Below are 27,352 nucleotides of genomic sequence, written 5' to 3' on the forward strand. Positions count from 1 at the left end.
GAGATTTTATAAGTCTTTATATCACTGGCCAAGAAACACACCTAACCATTTTGTAAGATTGGAAAGTGGTCACAATAATATTGAAATAAAAATTGTTAAGCGTATGGTTACATGGCTGTGCAGAGTAATGGAAATGGACTCGTCCAGATTACCTAAAATTTGTATTCAAAGGTTGAAAGCTCTAGATAAATGGTCGGGCAATAAAATACACTATAATTGGTACACACAATTAAAAGAGAAATTGTCCAAGGTTGGAATGATACATATCATAAATTATGAAAATCCAGATATAATACGCAAAGAATTACCTAACTTGGTGGAAAAATATGTAAACCACCATGTTAGTAAAGATGTAGAATCTGTTCTTAATTCTAACTATAACAAAATGTATAGATGCATAAGTGCTCTAGGCTTTAAAGAAAGTTATTTGCAAATTCATTGTAATTTAAGTAAACGCAGAATATTAAGCCAATTAAGGATATCAAATGAGAACCGATTTAAATTATTTTTTAAAGGAAATTTGTATACACTTGAAACAGGGGAAAATTGTACAATTTGTAATCTTCAGAAACCTGAAAATTTAATTCATTTCTTGTTAAATTGTCCAATATATGGTAGCTGCCGTAAAAAATACTTAACTAAATATATTGATAGATCGTTAGATGAGCTGGGTAATTTGGAAAAAATTTTATGTATTTCTGATTTGGAGCACTTGAATAATGTGTATTATTATACAGTCTCAGCACTGAAAGTAAGGGCTTTTATTTTGAATGAATAGTGTTTATAGTTTGGCTTTCGACCACATCATATTGCTTTGTACATTGACCTGTTAAATAGTTCCACCAGAAGTTGGTGATTTTGTTTATTAAATTTATTTTTGTTCCTTTTAATTCAATACAAGTTTGTAATGTTACTATTTTCTTATCTATATAAATATTATTGTATTCACTATCAACTCCTTGTTAGGAGATATTGTAATCTCAAAAAACAATAAAATCTGAATCTGAATCTGAATCTGAATCTGGGTTGTTTGTTCCTCCTATATATTTTTTTTTGGGTGACAGTCTTTGCATTCTATTTCGTAGATAGTTTTGTCTTTTTCATTACGGTCCTGCAGGTTCGAGAAAAACGACTAAAGACAAAGAACAAAACAATAACCTGCACAGATATATTCTGCTAATTATATTACCTACAGTATACTATATCTAAATTATAACTTTACTAGATTAGAGAATGTAAAGAGAAACGTTGAAGATTGAACTAGGTAATATTACTGGTTGAAATAGAGTGTTAGATTTATAGATACATGGTACATTAACCTGGTGTACTTTGGAATAGCACATATATTACTACTCTGTGCCCACGTATATGCAGGGTGGTGCCCATGTGTGTCTATGGGGGTGGCCCATAAAGATGTGCTATAGTTCACACACTCGCTCTCCTGTAAGAGCACTTTTACCTTGCTTAATTGCCCGCCTCCGCCGACATAGCAATTAGTTATACTACCTGATTACAGAGTTCGTACGCACTTATTAACCACCTTAATTTCGTAACGGGCTGTTTAATATTGTATATACGCCTTCTACAGGTAATCAAATCTTTATACCGAACTTTACTTCCTTTCAAATTCCATTAAAACAACCATGTTTTGGGCCAAAATTACTCGGTTAAAGAAAATTGTATGATCTGACAGTTTCTTTTTAAAAACATTTTCTATTTTCACGATAAGATCAGTGGATTTCTTGGCAAGGTTTGGATATTCTTGACATGCTCCGGTGTTGTGAAGATATTCTACTTTTTCGCTTACTAAAGATAAAGGGAACTGTAGCGATCATAACAATGTTTCTGCGTTGGGCTCTTAAAAATATTCATTTTGAGGCCAATTGCCTTACTGCCTCTGCTGATATCACGCCTCCTAGAAGGCAAGTATTATTGAACTGTGGGGTTCAACGAAGCGCTCCAATCTTCAACGAATTCAATCGCCTCAGTCTTTGGTGTTAACCCAATCCAGGGAGAGTGTTCTTATCATTACAAATTGGCCTTTACCTTTCCTCGTAAGATACGATTGGCTTTGAGCATTTCTTCAAATGTCCAAAAAAGGGGCATTTTAATTTTTCTTTGTCCTGCACAGACCGTCACAGTGAGAGGTACTCTCATTCTCTTACAGCCTTTTTGTTTTGTTTTCTTTTTATGGCATTGGCTTTCGCCATACAGCCAGCATCGTCTAGGTGCTTATCACTAGAATATCACTCACTCTCCATTCTTACTTATAAATACATTCGCTTCACACATTCATCCCTCTACTATATACCGCTATTTACATAAACTACTGCTAATGGATGGAGCAGCACTCTGTGCTCCTGCCATCCTTATAGCTTAACCAAAATTAAAATCACGTAATCCTTCTCTAAGCATTTTCTTCCATTCATTCTAATTCGGCTATAGCTTTTAAATACATTCATATTTCATTGCTAGCTCTGCTATCGACTTAAGCACATAACTGTTGGTGGAGAATATAATGTCTTCGTAGCGAAATGGTGCATCTAAATACCTGTATATATCGTCAAACATTCGTTTCCTTTCTACCACATAACGTGGACATATCATTATTACATGTTTGAAATCTTCCTCCTCATTGCAATCTACGCAAAGAGGAGAGGACCTTTTGTTGATCCTGTGTAGATACGATCCGCACACCGCGTGGTTCGCTCTCAGCCTGCTTATTGTCGTAACAACCCATTTATTAGTGACAGTTCCCTTAAACCATGGTTGTCTAGGTAACTGATCTGCCATAGTTTTATAGAATCTACCTTTATCACCATTATTGTAATCTGTCTGCCATTTTTGTAGTGCTGCTTTTGCAATTATACCCTTGATATCGGTGTGTGCTCTTACAGCCTTTCTGATTGCATTACTGTTGTTAGTTCTGATATGACTCCTAGCAAGAGATGGCATCTTTAGATATGATGAGATAATCTTCAGATGCACGATCGGTGAAGAGTTTTTGGCTGTGGTGCAGGAGGAATCTTTGTAATTATCGCGAGTCATTTGCTATTAGACTTTCAACTGACGAATAGAAAGTACTTAATAAGGAACATACAAATTAAAACTAAAAAAATTCTTAATCAAAAATTAATTTTAATAATAAAACGCGTTATCCACTACTTAAAAGACTACTAGACCAACTTAATAACAAACGACTGATTTGCAATTCTATACTAGATTAGATTAGATTCAATTTGGGTGGCCTCAGGGCCTACGCCACTGCGACCCCTTTGGGTCTATTGTGGCTCCCCTAACTTTAAAGCTCACCCTCCAGACCTGTCCTTTTAATTAGACTCTTAATGCTGGAGAGCGACTCTTGGGTAAAGCTCACAGGCCTTGGTTTTTCCTCCCCGAGAAGTAACATCCTTAGCCAAACAAGCCCCTCACACTGGCACAACACGTGCAGTGCTGTTTCCTCCTCTTCCTGACAGAACCTACAAAGGCTATCATCTGCCAGGCCCATGCGATGCATGTGTTTTCTGAGTCTGCAGTGGCCAGTTAATAGACCTACAATCATCCTGATAGCCCCACGGCCTTGGCTGATTAATTCTGCAGTCAGCCTCGGCGAATAGCCTTTAATAAACTCCTTCGCCTGTCTCTGTCCAGTGGTGGCAGACCACCACTCCTGAGACCTACTCTGCACCCATAAGTTAATGGTCGCAGTCTTAATACACTTCGGAACCCCAAAACAGGGCTCCGGGCCAACGAAGTATCTCGCAGAGCCTTCCCGGGCCAATAAATCTGCCACTTCGTTACCCTTATGTCCTGAATGACCAGGTACCCAGACCAGAAAGACCTTATTTTGGTCACTAATTTCCTTCAGGGCACCCAGACAGTCCCAAACCAGTTTTGAGTTAACCTGATAGGAACTAATTGCCCGTAGAGCAGCCTGACTATCCGAGAAAATTACGACTTTAGAATTAATAATTCCTCGCCCTTCAATCTCGGTAGCACAGAACCTAATTGCAGCCAGCTCAGCCTGAAAAACTGTAGCTAGCTTCCCTAGGCTAACCGAAAAGCTACATTTCGGCTTCACCCCGTACACTCCCGCTCCCACTCCCTCCTCCATCTTGGAGCCATCAGTGTACCACATTGAATCTCCCACCACTGGGGGTCCAATACAGACTTTGAACGGCTTGTCGAAGTTATATTTGGGAGTCATAGAATCCGAAGGCAGGCCCAAAATAGAATCGGCCTCCAGCTCCTCATATAACTCTTGATATGCTCCTCCATGCCTGACGGTAATAGGAGCTTGTCCTTCCATAAGCCTAACGACAACGGCCCTTGCAACGCCTTGAATGTATATGTGCAGTGGGGGCAGATTTAACAAAACCTCCAAGGCCGCAGTAGGGGAGGTCCTCATGGCACCGGTGACACTCAGGCAAGCTAGCCTTTGAATACCACTGAGCGCCCGGACTCCACCCACCTGCAAGGTTTTTGCCCACCAAGCCACCGCCCCATGTGACACCATGGGTCTTACTACACTCTTGTAAATCCAGAGTGGTGTCATCTTAGGGCTCAGTCCCCAACTTTTCCCACACAGCCTTTTACAGTATCCTAAGGAAACTTTTGCCTTATGGGAAATCATGTTTAGGTGAGAATTCCATGTGAGCCTTTTATCAAAGATAACCCCAAGATACTTGGCCTCCATGGACAAGGGGATAGTAACTCCCCCCAAAATTGGTTGCACCAATCCATCCAGATTCTTCTTTCTTGTGAAAGGAACAACTCTAGTCTTTTGCGGATTGATGGAGAGACCCTCCGCTCTACTCCATCTATCCACAATATTAAGCGCTCTCTGTAAGCGCTCCGAAACCGTATAAGCGAATCGTCCCTATACTAAAACCCGCCTGGATGTACGGTATTGAACTGTGGGGTTCAACGAAGCGCTCCAATCTTCAACGAATTCAATCGCCTCAGTCTAAGTTCTCCGCACTATTGTTAACGCTCCATTTTACGTTTCAAATCTAACTATCCACACAGACCTGGAAATTCCGTTTGTAGGTCCAGGTTGCACGAACTCGGTATAAAAGTTTTCATCAGAACTTGCACTCTCATTCCAATCCTCTGGTCCGCCATTTATCATCTCATCACCATCCAGATCATCCTCCCAGACGATTAAAACGCCAGTGGCCTCGCGATTTTCTCTCTTCTGAGGAGAGTAGCTAATCCTCGGATACGACTTAGGCAGTGTTATCACTGGGTAACTTCTCCCCTCAATTAGTGAGTTTGTAGTGGTGTTAGTTATTGTCATTGTTACTTATGGTGTATCTAGCGCTGGTGTAACTTAACAAATAAATTGAAAAAATAAAACGACGCAATCGTTTACAGGTTAGCCAATACTGGATCCCAATGTGGCTATTCCGGGTTCGAATCCAGTTGCTGGCCCTTAGACGTTCTCTTCCTAGAAGCTTCTTACAGCTGATTGTCCTACACTCTTGTGGAATCCAAACATTTTACTTTAGAATGACGGTCATGGTAATTGTGGCGAAAAGGGCGAAGTAATCAATCATTTCCAACAAAAAGTTACTCTTCTGGTCGCCTGGATTTTTTATAACGGAGGGTTGCACCATCAGTGTTGCCGGCAAAACATCCAAAAATATTTGCAAATGATCCCTAGGGTTATAAAGGTTACACAGGCCTGTTCTAGAGCAATAAAAAAAAAAAAAAAAAAGTCTTGTAAAAAAACAAAAACACATTAGAGCACATTATCCTATTAAGGTGTTAATTTATTGTTGTCACGGCACAGCGATTATAACAGAATTCAAAAATTAAAAATTATAATTACTTAGCAAGAAGGGAGTAAAATTAAAGTAATTATGGTGGAAATAGCGAGTGGGCGGTAATAGAAGACGATGTAGCAGCTAAGAAAGACCATGGTATCTTACACGCCTTCGAGTTCTAGTAATAATATTTTGCCCTGGCAGTGCCTAGCTGAGATTGTTGTACCCATGTAAGGACCGGGTTATGTTGTTAATTGCTAATTGCATAGTCAAACTAACAACTCGGCTCGCAAGTGGCTGAGGCATCCCGCCACTTCCATACTGGGCCACTTCTAACAGGTGTTAGCTCCCACTTACTGCTAGCCTAATTACTTCATCATTATATATTTAAATTGCTCAAATACAGCTCTCGCTTACTTCTCGCAACTATTATTATTACGGTTATTATTACAGTAGATGACGCATTCTGGTGTACAGAGCTTTAACTTGCCTTAAATAAACTAATATCAGGGTAATTAACATATGTACCAATATTACAACCAACACTAATACCCTACCAGAGTCTCTCTCTACATGTAAATATGGTAATTATTCGTTGTAACCCAGTCTATTTCCGGTATTCTCGGCTTATCTATTCTCTATGTACTGTTTGACTAACTCTGATTACCCTCACTTCACCCCCGCTAATACTTTTTTAATTAAACTTAAATTTTTAAGTTCTTCTGTTTGAAAACTAAAAGTGAATTTCCTTCTCAAGTTGGGATGTTTTCATAACCTTGAACTGTGGGCTCTGGTTTTTTTTTAAGACTTAGAGGATGTTAAGGCGAATTGTAATCTGTAAGGTGTGCATTAGATAGAGAAAAAGAACTAGAATACTTCCTTACGCAAGTCAGTATGGATAGGATGAATGTTTAGTTGTAAGATTAGCTTTTAGATTGTTGCGATAGTACTTGTAGATCCTTTTAGATCAAAGGATCCAAACCTCAGGGTCAAAACTTTATCCCCCCCCCACCCACCCAAATTGATCAGTAAATTCATTTATTTGGCCCTCAGTAACGATTGATAGCGCCAAAGTGACTGAAACGTTGAGTGTGCATGTGAAAGAAAACGGATATAATAATTTAGAGAATAGGATATACTTACTTAATAGTTAATCCATGTTCAAGTTTATAAATATTACTGGCAAAGTATGAAATCCTGGCATTTTATGTAATTCTAATACTTTAAACCTAAATGCGATTTTATAGAAATAGAAAAGAAATTTATTATTCTGGGACAATTGTCCCCTAAGAATTAATACAGGAACAAATAGAGGCCTTAACAGTTTGGCCTGTGATTATACAGAAATTAAATAAATAAATAAGTATTTACAAAAAGTGAAAATATAATAAGTGAAAATGAAAGTAAAAATAAAATAATAAAACAGCAGAAATTAAGGAAATAAATTAAAACAATTAGAATTTCGGAGGAAGCTGAATAGAAAGGAGATAACTGAATAGACGGGATTTAAAGATGGATAGGGTAGGAGCTTGGCGGACAGATGAAGGCAAGGAGTTCCAGAGAGGGGTAGCACGTATGAGGAAGGACTTGTCAAAGGATGAGGTACGGTGAGAGGGAATATAGAGATCGGATGAGCGAGATCTAGTGTTACGGGAATGGATGGAGGATTTAAACTTAAGGAGTTGAAAAATATAGGAAGGCCTTTGAGACTGGATGACTTGAAAAAGGAAAGAAGCCAAAAAATATTGGCGGCGATAGACAGGAAAAAGCCACTTCAACTCATCGTAGCAGTGCGAAATGCGAGAGTCTCTGGAAATGCTGAAAATAAATCTTATGAAGCAGTTCATGAGGCACTTGAGCTTAGCTTCAATATCACCAGAAAGACCGCCATACACTAAACAACCATAGTCGAAATGGGGGAATATAAGAGAGGAAACTAGGAGTTGCCGGGTAATTATAGGCTTCTTATCTAATGTAATATTACATAAGTTACCCACACCTTTTTGTAAATTGTCTAATGTGTAAAGAAAATACAAAATTAGATCGTGCATATTTTTGTTAAACAAGTTAATTCAAAACTTTTTTTTCAGGTGGGCTTTACATCCAAAAACCAAATTAGGTGTCGTGGACGGAGACGACTAGCAAACATACTTTACTATAAATTTCTCATATTAACCATTTAATAAAATCCAAGGCCTGGACCGAGAATCGAACCAACTAACCATCAAAATACATCTTAGCTTTGCGGGTCTAGCCTACGTAACCACTCGGCTACTGTGGCGCATTATTTGTTTAACAATATTTTTTAAAATAATTAAAATATTAATTAATGCATATATACGAATGTACTTGTACGAGGGTCGTTTGAAAAGTCCGTGCAAAAATAAAAACTACTTAATTTTTTGGGGTAAACCTTTTTTATTTTTCAACATAGTCTCCTTTTAGGCTTATACACTTCGTCCAACGCTGCTCTAGTTTGTTGATCCCTTCCGAATAATAGGATTTGTCCAAGTCTGAAAAATAGCCATTCGTTTCTGCAATCACCTCCTCGTTTGAATAAAATCTTTTTCCCGCCAGCCATTTCTTCATATTGGGGAACAAATAGTAGTCCGAGGGAGCCAAGTCTGGAGAATAGGGTGGATGTGAAACGAGTTGGAACCCTATTTCCATTAATTTTGCGACCACAACTGCTGAAGTGTGAGCTGGTGCGTTGTCGTGATGGAAAAGGACTTTTTTTGTGGGCCAATCGTGGGCGTTTTTCTTGCAGCTCGGTTTTCAAACCGTCCAATAACGATGAATAATATGCACCTGTAATAGTTTTACCCTTTTCCAGATAGTCGATGAGGATTGTTCCTTGCGAATCCCAAAAGACAGTCGCCATAATCTTTCCGGCAGAAAGGAACGGTCTTCGCGTTTTTTGGCGCAGACTCCCCCTTGATAACCCATTGTTTAGATTGTTCTTTAGTCTCAGGAGTGTAGTGATGTATCCATGTTTCATCTCACAGTGACGAAACGACGCTTAAAGTCCTGCGGATTCTTCTGGAACAGCTGCAAACCGTCCTTGCAACAGTTCACACGATTTCGTTTTTGGTCAAGCGTGAGCAATCGCGGCACCCATCTTGCGGATAGCTTTGTCATGTCCAAATGTTGATGCAAAATATTATGTACCCGTTCATTCGAGATGCCCACAGCACTAGCAATCTCACGCACCTTCACTCTTCTGTCATCCATCACCATATCATGGATTTTATCAATGATTTCTGGAGTAGTAACCTCAACAGGGCGTCCAGAACGTTCAGCGTCACTTGTGCCCCATATGGCCACTCCGAAAATTTTGAAACCACTTATAAACTGTTCTAATCGAAGGTGCAGAGTCACCATAATGTTTATCAAGCTTCTCTTTAATCTCCTGAGGCGTTTTGCCTTTCATAAAGTAGTGATTAATCAACACACGAAATTCTTTTTCGTCCATTTTTGAAAATCACTCGACTTCCTCGATTCAAACGAATGCCAAACACAAAGAAATAGACCGATCTGGCTGAAACTTGGTGTGTGTTCTTCCAAGAGATGCTACTAGCATCACTCCAAGTGGTGCTATCTCTCTGACTTTGCACGGACTTTTCAAACGACCCTCGTATTTACACCATTTCCTTACCCTCATCTCTTTTGCTTATTGTAAAATTAATTACAGTTGCAAAATAAATAAACAAATTAGAAAAAAATTAATTAAAGTAAGACAAAGAAATAATTTAAATTCTAGGCACAAATCTTATTAACAAATAATAGTAAATTAAAGAATATAAGCTTATATTGGGTATTTAATATTTGAAATATTACAACTAATAAATAAAACTAAAAAGAATAGTTATTTTTTTTACTTTTTTAATTAATTTATCTGCTGAAGTATTTTGGAGTTGCAGAAAATTTAAGATACAACATGCCAAAATGTTTTACTATGGAACTATTCTGCTTTTTGGCATTTTGTAAAAAAAAAAAAAAAACCTGGGCAATGCACATATTAAATCCAAATTATTATTAATTTAATTGTACGCTTTTAAGTTAAATTTTAGTCGAATAAGATTAAAGAAAAACATCGGAGCTTTTAGAGATCGAACTTTTATCTAAATTGTATCACAAAAAACTCTTGCGATATTTATTGGGAATACCCAATTGTTGATACATCTGCTTCGCACTTCAGAAGCGATCTGGAAAGCATTCGTTTCTGGCAAAAAACTTAATTTTCTTCCTTTTTCAGCAGCAAAGGGGAAGTTAAAATCGAATACAATCGAAAAGTCCAATTTATCAATTTGAATTTTTGAAACTATTGCAACAATAATTTGGTGACACATTTTTTTTAAAAGAAATGCTGTTCACTAGAGGGTAAAATAGTCACATTTTAGATAAATTCAACTTTTATATTTGAATGTCAGGCAACTGGATGTCAGGATTTATTTTTAAAAAAAATTGTATATCGTAAATTTTCCGGTTTTCCACCGTTACTTTTCTTTCTTTCTTTTGTAATCTTCATTGCAAGAAATGTAACCGAGAAGTAAGTAATGTAAAGCAAGTAGCGAGAGAAATAAAGCCGGGAATTGTCCACACGCGAGCACTCTTAGTGTCAAGCCGAGCTGCTACTCTCTCCTAGTAAATAAATAGAGAAAGAGAAGAGACAATGACTATGGTATATGGTTGGGTATCATTTATCAGGGGGCAAAAAGTACGTGGCTCTCTCAAGATATTGTGACGTAGAGGTGATTGGGGGCGGCATACTCGTAGGCAACATCTCTTATTGCCAGTCAACTTCTTTTGTCTTGTGTGTGAAAGGATGATCTTCTGCGGGTGGTAAAGACCACATGAAAATAAAGATTTTCATTAAAAAGTCATAAATTTATTCGTATTATTAGTCACAGACGATATTTTATGTAATTATTTTGGTTACTAACGGGTAATTCCCAATGACAGTCTTGAAATGTAGTTACTGTGCTAGTTGAAACGAAATAATAAATTAAAAACAAACTAAAATAGATTAAAACAATGAAACTACTTTTAATAGTATAGTGTGGAAATGAACAATTAAATAGTACTAATTTTTATTTCTTGTTAGACCATTTTAATTTTTTTGGCGTTTATTTTTGCTACAATCAGCGCGTTGGCGCTATAAGTATCAATGATAACAGAGTAACAAATGAAGCTAACGAGTGGTAACACTCCAAAACATTTGGCTATTAGTCGCTCTCTTCATTAGAGAGGAGATCACGAGGACATTGTCTCTTAAGACGTCTTGACCGGGTAGTCAGGAAGAGTTCTAGAAGAAAGATTTTTGAGCTAGAGGATTTATATGAGATTGCTGGTTGAAGTGGAGTTTTCTGTATCTTGTTTTCGGCGACTTGTGTGACAGAATGTATGTTAAGGTCAGTGTGTATAGTCAGGTTGGAGACATAAAATGGAGCGTGTACAATAGTTCGAAGTATTTTAGATTGTAGAGATTGAATCCTTTGGAGATTGGAGCGTTTGGTTGAACCCCACAGCTCTATTCCATACTATTTTAATTGAAATAGCATTTTGTGTAACATTAAAAAAATGTTGTAAAAAACCATAGTTAACTTTTCTCTCTTAAATGAGGTTTGGAACTACTTCTATCCTAGTCTGTGGATACACCTGGTGATTAACCAATACCCGCACCACATTTTGTGGTTAAAACCAGCTCATATAATTCTTAATATAGTTGTAAAAAAAGTCCATTGTATTGCTCTCTCTTCTTCTATTCAGAATTAGTAAAGTAATCACCTATTTTTGGCTGGCGGGTGCTTAACGTCCAACTACCAATTAGGTCACTTTACGTGGAGGAGCCCTAACCCATTCAACCTGCCAAATTTTATCAAAATCGAGCCAAGTTTTACAGTGTTATTAGTAATAATAATTTTTTGAGGGGACCTCACATACATGGGGCTAACTCTTCACTCATTAGTTGCACACCGTCGAGACCCCCAAAAGGCACATCTACATAAAATTCCAAATCGAATGACACCTCAATGATGAAAATCGGTTCGCGCGTTTAGGCGCTACGTTGTTTACAAAAAAAGGTAACAAGGACAATTTTTGAAAATGTCGTTTTTGCACATTTTTGGCATCGTTTTTCTCGAAAACTAATTAATCTATGTTAGTAGGAAAAAATTACAGTTATAAAGGAGGATTTGCCCTACATTATAAAGGAAATTTTGAAGTGTTATCTTCTATAGAAAAAGGGGAAAAAATTGTCAAAGTTGGGTGTTTTTCAATGTTAACGCTTTTTCGTGCAGTTTTTGACGATCAACCCTTATACAACTGTTCTACCGGACAGTTTTAATATATAGCATCTTTCCACTCCTGCAATAGTACAAACATTCTTACAATATTAAATTCATTTCGGGCGACATAGAACCAAGTTGATGAAAAAGATGTTCCCTGATTCAGATTAATGCGAAATATTTTTTTGTTTTAAATAGCACTAAAAAAATCTTTAAGCGAAAATCAGCCAATTACACAACAATCATTAATGCACAAAGGACGGTTTATTAAAGACATGATTCTTAGTAGAGGCTTTATTTGACAGTTCTCTGACTTTGTTTTATAAATTCGTACAGCGAACCCTTGTATGCTGTATGTACGAGCTAAGTAAAGAGGTGTCATCGTGCTTGTCTGCTCCTGTAAGCACCCTCTGCGCTCTTGTTTAATACTTCCTCCAGCTGACAATCAATAAGCAGAATTCCCTTCGCTCCTGCCGCTGTAATCCCTGTACTCCAACTCCGTCCTTGTTTGGATATACGGTTCTATCCTACACACTTTCTCTCTGTTCCCACTTTGTCACAGCCTTTTCCCAAACAATGTTAGCAAGCTCCCTCTGTAAAGGAAGTTAACAATTCCATTCTCTGTGAGGAAAGATAAAACTTAACAAGCTCTAATGAATTAAATAAAAATGTAAATAATTGCTTTTCTCTGCTCAAATTAATGCTAATCTTCCCAGAGATCGGGTGTGAAAGCTCACCTGATTTTCTCTTCCTATCCATCCTCAACGTTCCTCCGACTCACGAATTTTTCTCAAAACATTTGAGTCTTATTTAATGCTTAGCAACTTTACGCGGTCTGTAAAATCTCACATTTAAAGATGAAGATTAAAATAGCGGGACGGGACGTATACCCCACGGCACCGCAGCCACAAGAGGCTTATACTGCCTTCCTCTTTTTGGATCTAGTAGGCGAAACCTCCCCTACTAAAGTGGTTGAAGACTTTCACTACCAGTTCTTTTTGCGCTTCTATCTACTTTAGTCTCAAAGTGATAGGCCGTCTCCTCCTCTTCCTGACACAATCTGCACAACGGTTCCAGGCTAATAAACCCGTGAAAATTGGTTGGTTGGAAGGGTTTCTTGTGAACCAAAAGTAAAGTAATCGCCTTTTTTCCCCCTCAGGCGAGGCTTAAAGGCCAACTGCCTATTATTTGCGCCCAACTACATGGCCTGGGGCAGAAGCTCATACTTCGCTATAAATAATTTGTTTCTAATAAATAAAATGTAGCAATTCGTGGGATTCAAACCAGGGATCTCCCGCTTACAAAGCCACGCTTCTAAAACCACTACAACCCAATCCGGTCCTCTCTTGAGAACTACAAAATTTTGCCACCTTATATGAATAATATCGGATTGTAATTATAAGCATTGCAAGATTTTCAAATTTGTTTTTATTTAAATTAACATAGTTAATGAGTTCATTGATGTTTATCTAAATTGAAATGTGTTTTTTGTAATCATGAATCATCTGACAAATTGAAGTATGTAATTTGTTGTAATTTATATTCGGAAGTTATTGGTGGCGATAAACTTCAAAATATTCTTCTAAATTTGTGGGTTATTAACCTGCAAGTGTAATTTAGGACAGGGCCAACCCGAACGTAGATAGCTAATACACTTTTAGTCAAATTAAGATTAACCCAATTAAAATCGTAATCATGGGAGTCATAGAAGGTCCTGTGAGTGTGTTTTATACCAGATCTTTGTAATAGTTTTAGCGGTGTCTGTGGTTACCTAAGTGGTTAACCAGAAAGTGGCTTGTCTTCTTTTTCGAAGTTGTTTAGAATACCAATAAATGGTAGATGAAAAATCGTTTCATTAAATTAAAATTAGTTATAGCAGTGGCTTTGATTTTTTTAGTTATTTCTAAGCACAATTCCTTTTTTTTAATAACTCGCATTTGCTTAATACTTTATTTGATTATTCGTGCGAATGTTTTCAAAAAGTATAATGTAATGAATTCTGTGGGTGTCAATTTATTCAGCTCATCTCTACTCTGTATATTCAAGTTGAATTTTCAATGTTTATTGTTCACAATTCCTCTCTATTTGCCCATTTTGTTGCATTTTATTTAATTTAATCAAAAACTGCTTTTGAAAATGGTAACACACAATATCAAATTACTCTATTCATCGCCGAAGAGTAATTCAGCAGATATAGTTTTATAAAAGCAGTGGCTACAAAATCATATTACCTCTCTAAACTAGATCAGCTGTCTGTGATGTTTATCTAGTGCGCTTCACTAATAGAACTTCTTTTTTTTGGTTGAAATTAGGTTTAAAATTTCATTTCACTCGAAACCATGTTTAATTAGAATTTAATTTGTATGTCTGTGACAATAGTTCACACAATACTAATACTGATTTTTAGCCAAGTTGATTTTAGAATCTATTTATTTGTATTGTGAGCTACTACTACTTCTTTCTATTTAGGGCACTTGTAATCGAAGGTTTGGTTATAAATTCAAGGGATAAAAGCTTGCAAGAACCAAATGGCAAAGCATCTGCTACCCGTTTGATCGCTGCTTCAACCCAACACTCGGCTAGTTAGTCCATCAATTTGGAAAGCGGTTTGGAGAATGCACTGCATCTCTAATAATCAAGAGTAAGAGAAAATTGTATGATAATTCTCAGGAATTTTCTTCTCTTCTGAAAAAGAATTTGAATTAGGAATAATGATTCAATGTCACTGAATCAAGCTCAAGTGAATCGAAGTAAAAATGTTAACTTGATTCGTTCACATGAACAGTATTAAGCACATAAATAATTTAAACATTATTATTACTAATTGTCAGAAGGTTTTATATAAATGAGTTTATATTTATAATTTAAAAATACTGAATACTGTCAATTAATTATTAACAATTTACATATTTGTAAATATTATATCATTATTCCCTTCAACACTGTCTTTCTGTAAAAGTGGGGAGACGGGATTCTAGAAGTTTCCCTCCATTTATACTGTTGTAGATTTCTTTTAGGTGTATTGTGATTGTAGATAATAGAGAACAAAAGTGGAATACTTTGGTTCTTTAAATGGTGATTTGGTTAAGTTTTGGGTGTTTTTTTTGGGTAATATGTATTTAATTTCAATAGAAATGCAATCAAGGGAATTATGTACAAGATTTCAGGCTGTATCAGTTGAACAATGTTGTGAAATAGTGATTTACTCCTTATGAGTGCTCTGTTTTCCAGTTTTATCACCTAGCAATCTCTAGTTTCTATTTGCGACTGTAAGAAAGTAAGTAGTAGTTTTTGTTTGGTTTCTTGAAAAATTTAAGAATTAGAAGTCTAGTTTAACTAAATTTTTTAAAAAATGTCCATTAAAATGTACATGTGTTCTCTTATTGCAATTCAAAGCTGACAAAATTGTCAGTTGACAAAAACCTTGAATAATCTTTTAGTTTTCTTCAGTCTGGTTATTATATTTCTATAATACATATAAGAAATCTTTTTAGGGAAACGAAATGCCCTCCAATTGTTTTAAATAGAAATTGATCTTAACCAAAAACTATTCGCCTTCTCTACTGTTTCCCATTCTCTTTCTTTACCTCACTGAAGGTAAATTCACTCAAATTTAGTTCTAACTTAATGCAAAATTAAATTAAATTGTTTGAACTCTTATTTTCTATTCATTCAAATTCATTATACCATTTTCTTAGTAATTTTAACAAACTTATTGTAGTGATCACCTTATCTGTGCTAGTTCCATTTCATGATGTTGAATCTATTCATTTCCCCATTGTATTTTATTCGTGTATAGTAACACAGAATTATTTAAATATTTAGACCATTAGGCTTAAAACTATGAGGGGGAAAAATTAAATACTATTTTCAAGCAGCCCTATTTCGTTATACTTCTCTGTCTTTCTTGCAAGATTGAAATTCATTTGGGTTTATCTACCATGATCAGTTAAAATTAAAAATAATATGTAGCAAATAAACGTTTAAGTAACTTAGATCCAATAAATTTATATTCAAATGAAACATTTTTGAACTGTATGTAATTTCAAAATGTACTTTAAAACTTTAAAGGCAAGATAGTATTTACCAGATCGTTTTTAATATACTCCCTTACACTAAAAATTCATGTTCGACTTCTACAATTTATGAAAAAATATTCAAAAAATTGAACTAATATGAATTAAAGATTTCATTGGTTTTTATTTTTGCTAAAAATTCTCTTGATAATCCGTCCAACTTAAATACTAAGTTAGGATTACTTCTATCCTAACTGCAGTTTTATTTGCCATTCCACTATAAATAGTCGTAGGTATATGATGATCAACTTTATGAAGTAATTAACTTGCCCATTACTCATAAAAATCTTATAAATTTTTTTAGTGTATTTTAAATCAAAGATATTTGTATTCAATGCTTAACCCCAAAGTAAGGGTTATCTCTTACATGTTTTGCGCTTTAAAATGATTTCAAAATCCAATCTTTCCTAATTTTCTTTCTTTTTTTTTAATATATATAGTTGAACTGAAAGTTATCCTAGATATCTAACTGTACGGCTACATGATCTTGTATAAAATCTAAAAAACTTCCCAAACTAAAACATTTTAGCCATGTTTCAATCCTTGTAAAGGGCTATAATCTGAGGATAAGTCAAGGTGGACTAAGGTATCTGTCTAAAGGGAAGTGATTGAGCATTTAAAGAAATCAAGGAGATTGGGACGTTTGCTGAGAGATGTAGGCCTATGGAAGGGGGATAAGTAGGTATAGTTGGTATGTTTAGGAGTTGTTTACCACTTGGGTTAGCCACTTGGCAGCCCGATCTGAGGTGTTTGGCGTTGTAGACCCTATCGTATCCGAGAAAACAGAAAGGAATTTGTGTGAATAATGTGGCTAGGAGGGCAGCAATAATCTGATGATTAGAAAGTCTCCAAGTGTAGAGCACTTATAGTAAGAGATAGAATTACAAGAAATTGAGATCATGAGAAATCTTACAACACTAGATTGCTTGGTTGTATGTACCATGTCTACCGTGATAGGCTTTGTCTTGTTTGTCCGCATGAATAATCTTCTCTGCTCTTCACCATTCAATGAGGATAAAAGTTTTTTTTTTTTTAAGACGTAACTGAATTTAACTTTTTTATCCTTCGTTTTATTGAATAAAATATATTTTTAGTAGTGATATATGGTTTAGTTAGTAAATAAAAGTTAGCCAAGCTAAAAGGACAGTTTTAGGAGAATATGTGCTGGCAAGATGGTGGCGTGCCCGGTTGTCATTGTAACGGTAGTAACTCATAGTGATATCTGACAGTTGGGTTCTCCTAACTGCTCTTATCTACCTGTCTTATATATATATATATCTGTATCTCGCTTGGCGCTACTTGAACTTTATAGAGTGCAGTATGTTTGTAGGTATGTGCGATATAATATATGGTGACTGTGTGGAATACTTCGTACAACACACAGACTCCGTTCCACTATCTCACTAGCAGTGCCTCCCAACATCCCAAACATTGGCCAACACCCCCTCTCTCACCCCACTGCCTCATAAATACAAGATACAATTTTGAAGTGTGCGGGCCGTTTTGGAGTTCCTTCTTATACCCTTCATATGTTACCTTCCCCTACTTGTTTCATCTCCGATTCCTTTCCAAACACTACTAGACCTACTTCTCACAGTGTTTTCCAGGTTATTTATGGCTAGAAATTTAAGTGTTTCCCTTGACCAAAAATCTTATTCCGATTTACGGCCTTTTGCCAATTCTGTTCCATCTCCCACTATTTTATATCCACCCCTAAGGAATTCTTTTTTATTTTTATCCAAGTATTTCGTTAGGATTTTTAGTAATTTCCGTTTCCTCTGCTGTGAAAGTCGTTTCTCTCTTACTTTATTTTATCGCAATTTACCACATTAAATTTAATACTGTTCCTGGAACGTTTCTCCTCAGTTTCCCTCAGAAAGAAAAAATGCTTTCTGGATAAGTTTCAAAATAAAGTGATAAGTCTAAATTAAGTATAATATTTACAGCAGTAGGAAATCCGTAACATAGGCAGTAAAAAGTAACGTAATGCGATTTTTTTCTGGCTGGTTTTTTGTCCATCTACTGGTCAGTGCTAGGGCAAAAAGCTAACATACTTTCCCATTTATGGCTCTTTTACGAGAATCAAATCTAGAGTACCACGATACATCTTAGCTTTTGGGACATCGCCTCTAATCGATCGGCTACCTTGTGGTACCTAAACAGCAGATATAAAAGCGGATGAAATGCAGCTCAAGAAAAGTCTGGAAAAAAGTAATATGGGTAAATAGTGAAAAATAAAAAGAAGAAAGACTATTGCCAATTTCAGTCATAAACCCGGTTGGGTTTCGCAAGACCTACGATTTCGAGCTCCTTCCTCCTAAAATGCTTGACTGCTTCCTTGTGGTACCATCCATGATTCATCATCATCCCCTTTTTTTTGTTAAGAGACATTAAAAACTTTGCTAGAATACCATATTTGACGAAAATTCGAAGTGTGCCTTCATAGAAAAGGTTACCAACTTTTTGTGTCTACAAAACTACTCTAAAAGTTTTTATTGAACCTGTTGACTGATTATAAAGTAATTAATTTTAGATAAAGCTTCTTCGGGGAGTCTGCGAAGACTATAAAACTGAAAACACTTTCGAATTTTGAGGTACTGCTTGCAGTACCAATAAAGGTAAAATATTATGTAGTCTTAAAAATAAATTCAACTATTTCAAGGATTTTAGCTGCCATATATCTGAATTAATGTATCATTAATGCTGGAGAAATCTATAATTTTTATTGATTAACATTTTTTTAAAATTAATTTTCTTAAAATTTCGAAAATTCCCTTTTTTTTGCCTTTTTAAAGATGGGTGTGATGTAATAATTCGTACTGAACGGGAATCTACAATGAACATTGATTAGCGCATAAATATTTCAAATGTTGAAGGGAACAGTTATTGATTGTGACTTTAAACGGAGAGAATAAATATTCAGAGGTCATTGTTTAACTTTAGGTAAATAATTGCAGCCTTATTTACCTGACACTATGCCAGTTTCTACTTGGTTATATTATTCAAATTAAATATTTGCCATTAATGATGGCATGTAAAACTTTGATAGAAAGAATGTACAGATTACTTTCAATTTCCTGAAACTCTAGCCTTGGAAATTATTAGCTCACAAGGTTTGGTATCATGGATCTTTGAGTATAATCGATCTTTGTTTTCAGTGCCAAGGTATTTGGATGCCAGTAAGGAGAGGAGAAGATCTTGAGAACGAAAACGAACCTCTTTTAAGAAGAAAAGAACTGAGGTATATAACAATTCGAAATGCTGACGAAGTTTTGAAGAAACTGAAGGATGCATCGAAGAAGAAGCAAGTGAAAGCCCCTTTCAAGAGCACACCAATAAAGCAAATGGCATTGCAATGATTCTAAGGCAATTCAGAAGTGAATTTAATACGAGCTTTTGGTAGGAAGAAAATGTTCTCTCGAGAACTCGAGAAAGTCCTCTCGGAAGTGGGCTTTCTTAGAGAAGAAGGTTTGAAAGAGGAGCTGAGAATGAGAGATATTATGCTGGCACAGGTGGGGAACAGAATTATAAAAAAAAAAACAGTAAAATATACTTTAGGTGTGAAGAAGTACATTCGTATCTGTACACAAGATTTATGTATAGGATCTCGGTACAGTTTCTGTTGGTAAGAGGTCATTGTAAGGTTAAAGCAGATGAAAGGATGGACATGTTTGGCAAGGAGGAGGGAACCAGTAATGGATTTATGGTAGAAGTGAGATTAGATTAGCGTCTTCAGCTGTAAAGAATCAAAAAAGTAGCGATGCAAAATGGCAAATAACCAAATGCAGCAACAGCAGGTTGCAGCAATAAAGTAACAAATGAAATTTCGATAAAACAATAATACAGAAGTTACCAAAGGAGATCACAGTTTTAAGGACACTTCTACCTACAAAAGCGTCGTCAGGGCAATAAGTAGGTTGAGAGCTGATCACTCAGTTTGAAGTGTCTTTCTATTTTTAACACAAAAAAATCGGTAAGAGATCTTCATTCTCTCTTTGTACAGTCTGTTATGAAATTGAAGATTTATTTTATGTTCACTGTACGGAAAAGACAATTATTCCAGTTTTTGCAAGATCCAATACGAGGATTTATCTTCTCAAAACTTATTAGCATTTACCAATTCAACAAACCAGCAAATGTGAGGTTATCTAAAAGTATCAGATAGAGATGAAGGAGAGAATTTTGGCAAGTTATAATGATGATTAGACAAAAATTCACTAACAAAATAATTGGAAAGCTTGATTGCTTACTTTTGGGTACCAATTAAAACTCCTATATGTACTAAAAATAAGATTTTTGTTTACCCAATGGTACCAAAATTTTAGGTAATCCACTAGTGGTTACGTGTACACAAACTGTAAAACTTTGTCAGAGTTTGTATTGGTAATATAACAAACTGTTTTAAAGCCTACTAAATACCCATCTATACCTCTCTGTTCGTATCACAGACTCTCTCTCTCTCTCTATCTCTCATGGTCTAACTCCAGCATCGTGATTTACAGTTTTGGTAAAATTCAATTTGCAACAAAGCCACAGTTTTGTAATGAGGTCGGCACGCTCTCAGACTACCCTTGTTCCACTAACGGAAAGGTAGGAACAAGTCTCGTTCAGTGTAGTCTATGTATACTCCCAGACGTATATCCTCGGGATATCTCTGTGTTCTTCCCCTTCTAATACACTTCTCAGTCCGTCTCATCTTTATTACACCCAGATTCACCTACATACATACACACACACACACACACTAGTGAAACAGTTAACCTGGAATCTCGTCCATCCTTAAGCTCCTGTTATTAACTACTTTACTTGAAATCTACCATTTTGTCTCGTTCAGAACTTTATTTTTTAGCTTTACACAAAGTTTCGATAGTAATCCGTGGCGCTAAGCTTTATAGCAGTACAACAATTAGTGGTAAATAATGGCTTGTAAAAATTATCTATGTGGTGGTGGGCTAGACTTAATCTCTAGCTACTATTCTCAAAGTTATAAAATATTCTTCAAAGACTGAATTTCGTGCAACATATTTGCTCCTTGATGTCTTAAATCACTCTGAGATGACACTTGCTAGAGAAGCCTAACTTCAATATATTTGATCAAATTATCAAAAATTTATCCTAAATCAAAATATAATTAATTGCTTACGTAATTTTTTGTTTTTCAGACTGGAGAACGAGGCTATTTAGAAGGACTTGGTTCAAGATACGCTGAATTATTCAATACACATTATTCAGATGTACTTGGACATTTAGAAGAATTAAGGCAAAGAGAATGGGCTGAACTATCGCCGAGGTTTAGAGTACTGAGCAACACGACTGGAGCAGCTACCACTGCGGTACTGCAGAATGGTGCACCTCCACAACATTTACCAACACAAACTGGCGGGGCAGTTCCAGGTACCCCAGGACCACCTGGGGGCACTCTAGCTAGGCACAATGGTCTGGTCACCTCGTTGTCACAGCCTATTTATGTGCCTGGCAAGTATTCGGTAAGTTTATTCCAGCAAACGTTTGTTTATTCACGAATTTTAGAGGAAGGTAAAGTATTCTCAGCCTTGCATTAGTAGTTGCTAATGTATAATTTTGTAAAAGCGCAGCAATAATAGGTAGATTTGTCTTCGTTAGCCACTCTCTATAAACATCTGTTACTACCTGAGGCCGAGAGTCCACGTATATAGCCTGAAGGCCGTAAATTAGTTAGGATCATGTCCATCATTTAAAGAGATTAACGCACTGTGGAAGTGCTAAATCTTTTTAAATTAAATAATTTTTGAGTTCATTGAAAAAGCCAGTTAAGTGGCTGTGTAGGGTGTCGTACTTTCAACTGTTTGCTCAATCGAAGTATAAGTAAAATCGATTCCACTTTTGTGTTGAATTGTTAGTTAATTATGGGGACCAATGGTTTGGAAGCATTACAAAAGGACGTTATTGTTGTCGGCTTTGTCTTTTGAAAATGATCGATTGAAGAGTTTCTTATCTGGTATCCAATATTATTAATTATTTATTAATCCAAAGAAACTCTGGGCGCATTTAACTACCGCAACCCCTATCTTCTGATAGTGTGGTAAAAACTTATATTTTTAACTTCTGCGGAGAATTGGAGTCGGGCCCATCTAATATGTTTCCTGAAGATTAGTTTACATAGATATATCTGTTTATACTTTCATCTCGTTTGTACTCGTATATTAGTTTATTCTCTTGGATTGTCCCAGGTGGGATGGAAGGAGGCTGTTTTGACATTAAGCATTATTTGGGAGTGTGAATCACTGCTTTCCATGCTAAGATTTGTACTGTTTTTTTGTATTGTTTCGGGCCGATCGGACTCACAACTCCCTTCTCTCTAGAAAAGGTGTTTGAATCTCTTTAAATAGCAAGGCTACCTTGAAGACGCTGAACTCTCGTTTTCATTTCCTTATTGATATTATATTGTTCTTGCATTATAAAGGTTGCAAGAGCTATTAAAAGAATTTCTTCTGGTCTAGATAATTTGGGGAATTTTGGGTAACGAGAAAGTGAAACAAGCTGGTCAGATCGGGAAGAGAGTCTGGACCAACCCTGAATGAGTATGGACTGCATAGATTTGTGTAGAAGTTTAGGAAATATAAGCGGATTAATTCTCGGAAATAAGATTTTTATAGTGGGTATGACTGGAAAATTAGAAAGATGTATTAATAAGGATTTTGGATTCAAAGGGCTGGATGTACAGGGGTTCGGCGGGTAACCAATGGTCAGCTCCTCCTATGTTCTTGTAGGTCGTAGAAGATTTTGTAGAAGCAGTCAGTTTTTTACGTGGGTACGCATAGAATTTGATCCAAGCAGACTGCCTTAGAAGAGTGTATCATTCATTTAATATTTCGGTTTTTAATCGAATGTGAGGTTTCCAGATTAGTTTACTTCAGGTAGAATCCCAGATAGGGGACTTGGTGTCGCAATGTCCTGTTTTTTGTTTTCTTAAATAAAATAGAACCAACCGCATTTGTTCTGTCATGCAGATATAAAGTTTATAAGACAATTAAACTGGCTTAAAATGAATTTGTCTTCAGAGAATAAAAACAAACAGCAGAATCTAGTTATTATTTTATGTTTTTCCCCTTTCCCCTAGCAGCATACGTTTGTTTGATTTACAAGTAACCATGATTCTGTATTGTTGCACCCATGAGAGCAATATAAAGGGGATTGCCAAACTTAAAATGCTTTAAACTTAATTATTCTGTTTTTATAATACATAATAAAACAGAATGCATCTTTGAAAACTGTTACAATTTGCAAACATAAAAGACCATCTGCAAATACATATAGTTTTTTTTTTTGCTTACAATTTAAACCTCCAAATTTTGTGCGTGCCAAATTTTAATTATTATATTTTGTTTATTTATGTGATAATGTATTCATTAATTTTATCAATTCTGTTGATAAATGTTTACATTTATTAAGATTTTAAATAAACAAAGTTATTACAAAATTTATTGTGATAAATAAACATTTAATACACGAAGCTTATTAATACATGATTTCAAGTATTTGTAGATTTTGTTTTATCGCTGTCATAGATTTTCAATATTAACGATTCGTTATATCAAACTGAGTTGATTCTGAGAAGCTAAGGGTACGTTCACAACGGAGCTGTGAGCATAGATGATAGCGGAGATGATAGCAGTGATGCATCAGCGCTTATAGAATAACCTAGTACATTCTTATGTGATCGTGCACAACGAAGCTTCGACTAGTGACTCATACTCGCTGCTATAAACGAGCATAGATGATAGAATTGAATTTTTCATTTTTCTGCTAGCTGAACTCCAGTATCGGAGCTTCAAAATGGACGTCGAAAAATTATTTAGTGCTGTCTTTACTCATTATTTTTTATTATTTACTTTTAAACAATATTTTGTTTTTTAAATCGTGCTTACATTTATTTTCATGTGTATTTATTTGTTTTTGTTTTTTTTTCAATAAAATCATTACTAACCTAAGAGTAATCACTAGTTTTTCTTCTATGGTTATAGGATTTCCATGACAATTTTTCCAAAGTTTTCTTAATTTTGACCTTATTTTTTCTAAAATATAGTCGAATGTGGGTGGACCCATCCTCACATATTCAAAAAAACGATCCGGATAATTTCTAAGTTCCTTATATAAATAGTGAAATTCGCCCAAAGTACTTCGTTTTTTATTTATGGTATGTACATGATATTTTCTAAAGCGTTTTTTCTTTAAAATATACCTTTTTTGTTGCTGCTGAACATAAAAACTCTTCTTCACTTCTCGGACATGTTGCATGTATCACAGCTCTGTTGTGCACACTAATCAGCGATTATATTTTACTCTTATCAGTTATCATCTCTGCTATCATCTATACTCACAGCTCCGTTGTAAACGTACCCTAAGTCTTATAGGAGTTTCGCCTTCCAGCTGTTGTCAGCATCCTTTAATAAAAATAAAATCTCTTAGTAAAGTAGCGTTTAAAAAAAATCTTTTTCCTCGTTTAATTGTGAACTCAATATATTGTAAAATTTATTAAATTCTTTCCTAAATTTTTGGAATAAATATAATGCAAGTACAGTTCTCCTTAATTAAGAAATATTTTGAGGATCCAGACATTATTTTGGGAGAAGATGAGGCCTATAATGAATTGACGGACTTGGAATTTATTATGTTCTAAAAAATCCCTCATCCCTAAAACAGGATCAAAGAAAGTTTTGTATGTATTTTACTTTTAATTTTTTTTTTTTTTATTCACTCTTATCCTTTTGCATTTTCATGGAAATTATGTTTCGAAGGCCTCTATTTAGCAACACATAATTTTCAGCCTTTTTCTCCCTCCTATTGAAAATAATCAATATTTATTTCCATTAGCCAATTATCCTAGAAAAGTGTCAAAAGAAAGATTCCCTGAAAGTTGTCTCAATCATTTTCATTATAATAAACATGATTTCTTCCCCCTTTGTTCCAGTGAAAAGAAAGGATAATTTTGTTGGTAACAGTGTAAATGTAATGGTGTTCACCTGTTAGCGGTGCTACATTACCATGATACCGTGCCAGAGGGATGTCTGCTGGCATCAGTATCCTGAAGTACAGTTGTACTAACTTGTGCAACAGGTCATGCCTTCACTCACATTGAACTCTAGGCTTTGCCCTGTTTAAAAGGGCTGGGTCGTGGTACTTCTCGTAAATAGGCAGTTTCACCCCTTTCTAGAAGTGGTGGCTATTTCCTGTTCTCTATCTAATAATATCCAATCGTTTTGCCACCACCACCATTACGCCAAACTCTTAGTCATCTTCTTTCCTGTCTTTTCCCTTGTTCTATTTTTGCCTTTTTTATCCATTATCATCCCGTTATTGTTAGGTGGTTATGTCCTTGTTTGCAAACGAGCTTACATGATTCGAGTTTTGTTTCCATCTAATGTGATAACAGTTTTTATTTTAATATTTTAAGAATTTTATTCATTTTATCGAATATATCCAACATGCTTTTCTTTTTACTTTGAAGTATTGCGATTATAATGCATATAAAATAGATTCAGAAACGTCTAATCCATTTCACACACTCATAGTGGGTCTGTGGAGATCTTGACTTTGAAACTATTTGGCTCTAATGAAGTCGCTGGCAAACTCTGGCTAATTGAATATTTTCAATTTAATGTGGTATTTGAAAAACATTTGACGTTTGTGCTAGGGGTTTTAAAGTTTTTGGTATTTCTAAATTCTGTAATTTTTGTTTTATTCACCCCTTATTATTATTTAAGATTTTAGGTTCTAATCCTCTCATAATTCTCTTCATATTTACTCACTAACAGTTTGCATTGAACATTTTAATAATGATCTTTTTGAATATTTTCTACATTTGCAACTGCTTTTGTCCTAAACGAGCCCCAATAGAACTTGGACGTTGCAAGTAAATGGCGAGTTGATTTTGGTATCATAACCAGCCCATCATCGACGCATCTATATCTTTTAGGTCACTCTTTTAGGTAGTATCTACATTAAAAAATAATAATAATACAGTTAAGCATTATGTAGAAATGAAGAGAAAATTCTCATCGCTTTTCCCTGAGAGCGTTTTTTCCCGAGGTTTTCCGAAAGAAATTTTGATTTACCTCAAAAATCGCTGCCTTCAGCTTTCTTACCCGGCATCAGACTCTTGCTTGACCTCCTCTCCTGTCCCTAGGGGATTAGGATTGGTCCATTCGTTCCTGCCCTGCACTAAATCCCGTCCGTTTGCCCAAGGTATTTTTTTTTTTTTTTTTTGTACCCTTGCATTCCTTTAAGTGCCTTTACTTCGCGTATTACTGAGCCTCTTCTTCTTTTGCTAGCACAGTTTATAATCCAAGACTCACTTGTTTTTCTTTTTCTTTTAAGGATGGGCGTAAACTGCCCATTTCTGGGAAGATTTTTTTTTTTCTCGTTACAGACAACACAGTCCATCATCAGATAGTGAGCTGTAGAAACTCACTCTTAGGAAGAGCAAATGTAAGAGCCAGCTGCTGGGTTTGAAGCCGGGTACTCCGCTTGGTAACCAATTAGATAATCCCTTCCCTAAGGCTCTCTTGAAGAAAGTATTGGTGCTTCTTGTCAGCATGCAACAGTTTCTTATCCTTAATATTCTTCCAGCACTGCCTTGGGTTTGCATTGTTACCGAAAGATGCTATTTCTAACTCTATCCTGTCCTTATGCGTCGTTGTTACTCTAGAAATAGAAATTTATTTATGTTCATTTAAGGTCCACATTTCCACCCTGAACTGTTGTTACTATTTTCACTAAGCGAAACAGTAAGGAAGTAATACAGAGCAGAAAAGAATAACTTAAACATTAAAAGTCAAATCCTTCATTACATTATTTTGATTGGTCTCTTTGTATTAGATGATAAGTCGGCGTAACAGATAAAAGGAAGTTAGCATTTTTAAATTAGCTAAGATTACATTCTCATTGGAAGGGTTGTTAGTTATCTAAAGGGGCTCTTCTCCTTTTTCCCCAGAAGTGATGGAGGCTTTTTTATCGTGTATAATGGGCGCTGAGAAGGGTTAACATTGAGAACAGTGTTTTAGGTCTCATATCGGATATCTAAAGTATTTCTAGCCCATTAGCATATTTATTACATACCACCTTCATTTATTAAACATCAAACACACACGTTCATAAATATTTTTTTTATGTAACCTTAACACTAATGTACAGTAAACATCACATTATCTTTTTTATGTCAAGTTATAGTGAATATAATTTT

The 27,352-nt window shown here is 35.6% G+C and overlaps 1 protein-coding gene across 4 annotated transcripts in view; it reads left to right on the forward strand.

Moving 5' to 3' along the window:
• SKIP (Shal K[+] channel interacting protein) overlaps window positions 1-27,352 on the forward strand; it is a 352,744-nt gene that overhangs the window by 280,818 nt on the left and 44,574 nt on the right. For 3 of the 4 annotated variants that reach the window (XM_074122723.1, XM_074122720.1, XM_074122721.1), the window contains exon 2: window positions 21,294-21,617. In XM_074122723.1, coding sequence (XP_073978824.1) covers window positions 21,294-21,617 — 324 coding nt within the window. Of the gene's footprint in view, window positions 1-15,057; window positions 15,333-19,289; window positions 19,644-21,293; window positions 21,618-27,352 lie in introns of those variants that run through there. The other variant, XM_074122722.1, reaches the window with a different exon arrangement.

Source organism: Rhodnius prolixus, unplaced genomic scaffold (genome assembly GCF_049639745.1).
Source record: "Rhodnius prolixus isolate KJV_2025 unplaced genomic scaffold, Rpr scaffold_8, whole genome shotgun sequence".
Taxonomy (NCBI): domain Eukaryota; kingdom Metazoa; phylum Arthropoda; class Insecta; order Hemiptera; family Reduviidae; genus Rhodnius; species Rhodnius prolixus.